Source organism: Oxyura jamaicensis, chromosome 3, assembly GCF_011077185.1.
Source record: "Oxyura jamaicensis isolate SHBP4307 breed ruddy duck chromosome 3, BPBGC_Ojam_1.0, whole genome shotgun sequence".
NCBI lineage: Eukaryota > Metazoa > Chordata > Aves > Anseriformes > Anatidae > Oxyura > Oxyura jamaicensis.
This window is the reverse complement of record NC_048895.1, coordinates 40195860-40203594: the sequence shown is the minus strand read 5'-3', so window position 1 is coordinate 40203594 and position 7735 is coordinate 40195860. Positions and strand designations below refer to the sequence as shown.

The window sequence follows — 7735 nt, the reverse complement described above, 5'->3', positions numbered from 1 at the left end:
TGATCCCTTCCCATAAGATTCGAAAATTTCTGCGGACTTACTTGGTATCGCTTGGGTCCTATAGCTGCCATCCAGATGCCCATGCTCACATCTTCACCCTGATACAACACGTGGGGAAAAAAAAAAGGTATTAGCACCAGGACAGCATGAAGCACATACCTGCAGTAGAAAGGGCAACTACCACAAGCTATGCCTGAGTAGCTTACAGGTGTCCAATTAATCCTCCCCACCTTTTCTGTGGTGAAATTGTTTTCACAGGGAAGACAGTACAAAAACAAGATTACCATACCAGAGTCTCAGTCCAGAACAGCTGTGATTGGAGCTGGAACAGACACTAAGCATAGTGACCAAAAGCACTGCAAAAAGCTGAAGCATCAGCCAGGAGACCCCAACACTAACACTCAGGCAGTGTTCTTTCCCGCTCATCAGTACACGTGCTGCTCCCCAAACCAGTTTAAGATAGAAGAACTGAATCAAGGCTTTAATACCTGGTAAGTCTTCAATCTTTCTGCGTTGCTTGCCAGCCACTGAACGATGTCTTTGGAGATGACATAGCCAGACCCACAAGCAAAGGCTGGATACGCAGGACTTGGGTACTCCAACTCTTGCCACTTCCCAGTTCGATCAACTGCCCAATTTAGTCTGAAACTGAAGAGCATTTTAGACCCGTGAGATGTTTGTACAAAGCCCTCTGAGAAACCTACAAGCAGCTACCTGCTGAAGCAACACTAGTTACAAGCAGTAGTACTAAGGGGAAGAAGTAGATGGAGTTCAGATAGCCTCATTTCTCTAGAGCACATATCTAATCCAGCACACCACCAGAAAGTGAAATTACTGTCTGGTTTTGATCTTGAGGAGGTTCTCAGAACAGAAACAAACACAACACTGACAGACAGGTCTTTAACATGTCTGCACCGCTGCTGTGTTTTGGTCCACAAATCAAGTGTGAACATCACTGTGTAGGTTCTCTGACAGACCCATCTGTGCCCAATCCTCTTTGGTTACAGCACCACACAAAGTAGGTGCCTCCAGCAGGCGTGCAGATACAGCAACGTGACACAGCCCATCTTCCTGAGAAAACTTGAGGCTGCTTAAAAAACAGGAAGCAAGACTTACTGGATTTTTATACACCACCAAAAATAGCCATGCTAGACCAAATTTCTACCAAGAAAACTTAGTCATGGTTACAGCAGATGAGACCATCTTATCTTTTGGGAAGGGATGCCAGACCTGCCTTACTCAATGCTGATTTGCTGGTGAAGCTTTCAGGAAGCCACCACCTTCTCTAGCTATTTTGCCAATGAAACTCAACCAAGCGGATGTTCAACAGCGGCTGCCATCACTCAATTACAAACACCATCCTGGCAGTTTCCTTCCCTAGGGAACACTTTATTTACTAGATGCATGCAGAAGGCCAGAAGCACGGCCTGCACAGTCCCATTCCCAGCCCGCGCGGCAGAAGTTGGGCACGCTGTCGCAGCACACAGCCCTACTGCCCCTGTTAGGCTGCTGTGTCTGCTTGTGCTGTCCAGGAACAGGCTGGGATCACGCTCCTCTACCTTACAATCTAACTGGTGTAACTGTGTCGATGCAGCAGGTTCTCCCTGCCTTTTGCAAACAGGTTCAAGCATTGCTGAATTTAGTCGTGAGCATAGGAAGCTAAAACCTTTAGTGAGCTACGAAGAACTGTCACCTCAGAAACAGCCCCTAACAGCGAGGAGTTAAGAGCAGAGTGGCAGATCTGCTGTCAGACTTTACAACACAGCTGAAGCTGACACCTTAAAGCACCCAGCAGGTGAGCCGCAGTTGATGCCCAGATCCACTTCAGACTCTATCTCCGCTCTAGCAAGTCACAGCAGGAGGGGCATAGCCCCCTACAAACCGAGGGGTACCTGCCTTGCCGATCCCTTTATGCTTCCTGAGTGATTTCAGCTTTGTTCATTATATCTCACGCTTGTCTTACCAGAAGACTGCTGCTATTAGAGAATTTATGCTGAAGACATTGCCTGTACAGAAAAGATATTGTCCAACTCTTCCCCTCCCAGCATGACTTGTCTCTTCCTTCTAAGTGACCTAGTAAAATTACTTCATACTTGAACACGCTTTCTACAGCAAGACTCAGCAACGTTCATTTTTCAGTCTGCAGAAGAAAGCATTGTAAATCCTCCTGAATTCATATGATGGCTATTTGAGGGCACACCTAGAAGTCTGGTAGTAGAATATGAAGCATGTGACACTCAACAGTGTATCTTACACCGCAGGGAAAGGGGGAGCGTTATTACAAATGAAACAGATCTTCACAGAAGTCTTCAGATACCTGGAGTATTTTGGTCTAACTGAGGTTAAGAAAAGGTACCATCTGAACTCCCATTGCTTTTTGCAACACGGTGGATGAGCCAACTTCAGTGAATTGCCTTTTTGTTGACAGCATTCACATCGGACTCAGTCCCTTCAGAAACTGCTTGGTATTTTCTACCCGTATCATAAAACCTGGTCATTTGCAGACATGACAGGCAGAATTATCTGTGAATGACTAGTCTTGACTGCAGCTTCAGAAGAACAGAAGAGCAGTAACTAAGAAAAGCATCTTCTCTCTAAGATGAGACGCAGTTTTGGAGTAAGATCCCCAGACTATTGGTTTTTCTAACCATGCAGTCCTGAAACGCTCTAAATTAGCTAAAAAAAGCTTTTTAAATGGTGATTCAAAATTAGTGAATAAAACCAGCACGCAATCTGAAGTGTCAGACAAAAAAGGGCCATTAACTGACAGCACACTTACATACTGCTCCATGCAAAGGGCCCCGGCTCCTAGTTTCATTGAGATCTCATTGTTTCTACAGAATGCCAGAGTAAGCTGGCAACTTCAGAATTCATGAGAACTCTGATCAGTCTCTCTAAGAATGATAGAATTTATTAACAGATAAAAGAAGCACTGGGCAACAACTGAGATGCTTGTCTAAACTAGAGAGCTCAATAAGGAAGTCTAGGTGAAGAATGCAAAGTTTGATTTCTCAGAGGAACAGAAGGAAGGGAGGATGCCAATAAAGTCACCTCAAGAGGCAGATACATTAACTGCTTTATCATCTGCTCAGGAAGTCAAGGGCTCCACACACCAGAAACAGTTCTCCAAGAAGCCTAACAGCATTTAATTGGCACTTTGACTGATGTTCAAATCTGAAGATACAAGATGTCACTGAGCTGAAAGGTAGGAAGACTCGGGGGATTCCCTAAAGCCACTCAGAAGGCTCCTGTACACTCAGCCGGTACCCAGAAAGCTGAACAACCACCCAGAAACCTCTGGCCAAGAAGCAGGCCCATGGTAGGCAGCAATGCAAAGGGACGCACAGGTGGGACACCAAGGAGAAGGACAATCTCTTTGGTATCAGAACCTCGGGTCTTACAGCCAAAAACACGCTCCAGAAGAGATTTCCGTACAGCAGCTGGAACAGCTGGAACTTCCAAGTTTCATCATGAATCAGACCCAGCAGTTCAGACAGTAGGAAAAGAGACAGCAATGCCTGACATTCGGACTTCAAAATAATGTGCAGACTATAAAGTCAATTTTGTTTCTCCCCTTTACCCCATTTCCCCAGGCACCCAGCCACACCACAGTGGCTTCAGAGAAAGTAATGTTGACAGTTTTAGCATGTACTCACATTTTAACTTTCTTGTACTGCTGTAATACTTTTATTTACTTAAGTACCAGGACACAGACATATACATACAACAGATCTTAAAACTAGGTAAGGTACTGAGCCAGTTCAATCTATTGTGGAGGAACATTCTGGAACATCAATGTAAACTATTGATTTCTATATTCTAAGATTCAAAGTGCTACACGTACAAAAGTCCTGCTTTTTATAACTAACTTACATGTGCAGAAGAGGGGAACCCACATAAAAAAAAAGTCTTAGAGCAGTAAACCATTCACTAACGACAGTTTCCCTTAAAAACAAAAAGAAATAACTCACTTTCCCCACCAGATGTTTGGCCTGTCCAATTTCTTCTGCATTATCCTATTAAAAACAGCCTCCAAATCAATGTAACAGTCATCATCCGTCTTCAGCAACAAGTCAAAGCTTGTTGTTTCAACTGTCCTGTAGCCATAAAGAAAAGCGATGAGATGCTGACCCGTATCACCCACGGACTACAAGTTTGTAACAAAGCACTCCACAAGGGTTTCTAGGGAAGCAGAGAGGGAAGGAAGAGGTAAGGAAAGATATTTCCTCCCTCAACTTTTAAATGGTTTCCCTCCTGACTAAGGCATAGATGCAGCTGCATCCTAGGATGATCTTATAGCATGAATTTGTGTAAAAGCTGAAGAAACTTGCAGTTTTGTTCTCCAGGACAGATGGTGGATTTACTAATGGATCTGTCTTGAACAGTATTGACCTCAGAAGGACGTGAATGCCTGGTGATGATGGCAGCACAGCTGTTAAAAGCCAATGGCTACATGGTAGTAGTGGAGTAGTCTCTTCTTCAGGAAGAGACAGTCAGTTCAAGGGTAGTACTGCTATAGGGGCTTAAATGGAACATCTGTGGAAAAAAACTTGGTACATAGGCTTCCTCAGGAAAGCACACTTCTCATATGGACAAAAGAAAAAAGTATCTGTCTGAAATACTTTAATATCTATCACTTGTAAAATAATCAAAGAAGCTCAAGATTCTAGGTATTATTCCTTGGTTTAATCAAACATTGTTTTAAAGGGTAATATCTCTTAGCCAGAAAGGCATTTTCCTTAAGCTTTTTATTACCAAATCTGAAGATTTTGCTAACCTGTGAGAAATGATCACTGAGATCCAAGTTTTCACATTTAAACTGCCCTTTTAGAATTGACAGCATGTTTCAGTTTTCAATTACATTCTTACCCATGAAATTTGTTAAATAAATGTGTAATCTTGAAAGCAACTAAAACTGTCAGCTCTATTTCTTATTCTGTACCAGTTAATTGAAGCGGTTTTCTCAGAATAATGAGAATGCTTGCAAATTAGAGGTAATAATTTATTAGATTCACTGCAGATAATATAACACAGTATGGAAATTCTCTCTCTCACCCTTCCTTCTCCCGTTTACACAAAAGCTGCCTCTCTATCCAGCACTGCGGAGGTCACAGCTGAAGAACTGCCTCCAGTTCTGGGCTCCTCAGTACAGAAGAGACACAGATATACTGGACGGAGAGAGTCTGGTGCAGGGCCACTAAGATGATTTGGGGCTGGAGCACCTCTCCTGTGAGGAAAGACAGAGCTGGGACTGTTCAGCCTGGATAAGAGGAGGCTTGGGAGGGGATCACATCAACATCTACAAATACCTGAAGGTAGGGTGTAAAATCAACTGAGCCTGGCTACTTTCAGTGGTTCTCTGTGATGCAACAAGAGGCAATGGCCACAAAGCAAAACACTAAGTTTACAAGCTGGCCAAAAGCCATCCTTCCGAAGACTAAAGCTGCTAGTTTCCAGTTAGAAACAAATTAAAAGAAACTCAAGGACACGTGACAATTTTGACACCTGGAATCTGAGAGCAGAAGTCCATTTTGCCAGGTCACAGTTATTTGAGGCACCAAGGGTGAGCATCCAAGGAATACAGATCTCGTTATTTTATTCTTTACACTACGTGCCCCAAAATTGTGAGAGAGAAACACAACTTAATGAAAGAAATCACATTACGTATGCATTTTGTGGAAGCTGTTGGATAATGTAACTGCTGGATTATTTTGCACTATAAACGACAACAATCGTAAGAGAAAACGCTGTCTTTCCAGCTTACCATCGGTAGAAGTTCAGCAGTTTGGCTGGAACATTTCTGTAAGTGTCAATAACATCTACAAAAACAATATCATCGTAGGTACTGCTTTCTTCCTTCAGTAAAGTATCTTCTCTTTCAAGACTTTTTAAGTGACTTGTAAACCTTTCTGGGCGAGTATGGAGGCTTTTTAAAAGAGCATCACCTTCTGAAAGAAACAGCACCCGTCATTAAACAAAGATGCATATCTACGTAATAGTTTACACATTTCTCTTGGGTCATACACAATATACTGAAAAACAAATCTGAAAAGGTGTTCAATGAAATCATGAAAATCCTACAATTAATTCACAAATTTATATGAGGTCAAAAGTTGCAGAATGACAAAAAAATAAGTGTGCATACGGTCTGATACAGATTATATAATCTTTAAAGTAAAAAAAAAAAAAGTACTCATTTTCAGTAACAAAACAATTCAACCTTATAAAATTGTTTAGTATAAAGTGCTGTCCACTCTTACCAGCAGATTAGAAAAACTATTGTTATATAAAACTCAAAACAAACAAAAATATCCTGTTCTAAATATAACCAAACTGGCATTGTTCTGATACAGGTGGTCCCTGCTGAACTTCATCACATAACTGATTATGGGTAAAAGCTAAAAAGATCTTGCAAGAATCATGAACTTCTTGGTAAGATGGCAGTTTGAAGTACTGAAGAACTTTTCACAGACAGCATGGATGGGCCTTGGCACACCTCGGTTTATGATCCTACACAAATGACAAGATGACAGGACTGCTCAACTATATCTGCTACACCTAGCTACAAGAACAGGAATAACACTCTCAAACTCACTGCTTGCGTTAGCTACGGCAGACAGATAAGAATACATGACAGGGCTGTGTGTCCAAAATCTTATACCTTGGAAAGGGCTCCTACAAGGTCTCTGAATATTCTGCTGAAATAGGCGTAAAACAGCAGCAAAAGTGGTGAAAAAGCAAGCTATTTTAGGTAATGGCTGTTTGTCAGTTGTTAATAATAAATACTATAACACTAATGCTGAAAGTAGCAGGACTGGAACAAATATGAACGTTACCAAGGAAAAATGTTCTGAGGGCCACATTTTACAACATTTCAAAACTTGGGTTTGGGTAACAGAAAACAGGGGCAGAGAAGACAGTGTAGTTGAAAATGTTATTCCTGTTAATAAAAAAAACAATGGGATACGAGTCAATTGGAGTGGCTGACAAAGGTCAAGCAAAGAAACCATATCAGGACACTGACACTGGACATTAAAAAAAATGACTGTTTTTAGCAAAAACAATTAAATTGATCAGGCTCATAGAGAGCATGAATTTTACCCTTAAAAAAGTATTTAAAAGTTCCTTTTTTATCATAATGTCAAATGTGATACAGTTTTGCAGACTTACCTTGAATAGTGTAGATAAAACCACCTGCTATACCCTCCACACCTTCTGTGAGTTCATGTGGCAATGACCCTTCCCCTGCCTGTTAAAGACAGATTAATGGAAATAAATAAATTAGTTCATCTCTCATTACTGACCCATTTTCCTCTGATTTTAAGGTGTGAAGTTTTCTGGAAACTGAGAATAAAGTTGAAAGCAATTCTGATCAACACCTGAGACTACATAATCTGTTTTTCCCCATATAAATTCCAACCTGCATAATGATCTTTCAAGATTTTTAACTCTAATGTTTTGGGGCATTTTTGAAAGTTTCACTTAAAACTAGTGGCACCATGAACACAAAGCCACACCAGCACTGCATACCTCAATTACGCTTATTTCATCACCTACTAAAACTTTAAGAAAAAGTAGTTATGGAGCTGAGAGTAAAATTTGAAGTTTTTCTGGCTGAACTACAACAGCACAGCGTTGTAGTGTGCAAACTTTTGACAGAAAAAAAAAACACACAATCCTTTTCCCAGGCAGAGCAAAACTGCGCTCTGAGACACGAAGAAAAGCCCAACTCAAT

General features: G+C 41.4%; 1 protein-coding gene across 3 annotated transcripts in view; it reads right to left on the bottom strand.

The window, feature by feature from the left end:
- The window catches only part of B3GALNT2 (beta-1,3-N-acetylgalactosaminyltransferase 2), a 31770-nt gene that overhangs the window by 2955 nt on the left and 21080 nt on the right, over positions 1–7735 (bottom strand). For 2 of the 3 annotated variants that reach the window (XM_035321041.1, XM_035321038.1), the window contains exons 7-11: positions 7171–7249; positions 5765–5948; positions 3972–4097; positions 489–648; positions 42–98 (exon numbers count right to left, since the gene is read on the bottom strand). In XM_035321041.1, coding sequence (XP_035176932.1) covers positions 42–98; positions 489–648; positions 3972–4097; positions 5765–5948; positions 7171–7249 — 606 coding nt within the window. The remainder of the gene's footprint in view (positions 1–41; positions 99–488; positions 649–3971; positions 4098–5764; positions 5949–7170; positions 7250–7735) is intronic. The other variant, XM_035321039.1, reaches the window with a different exon arrangement.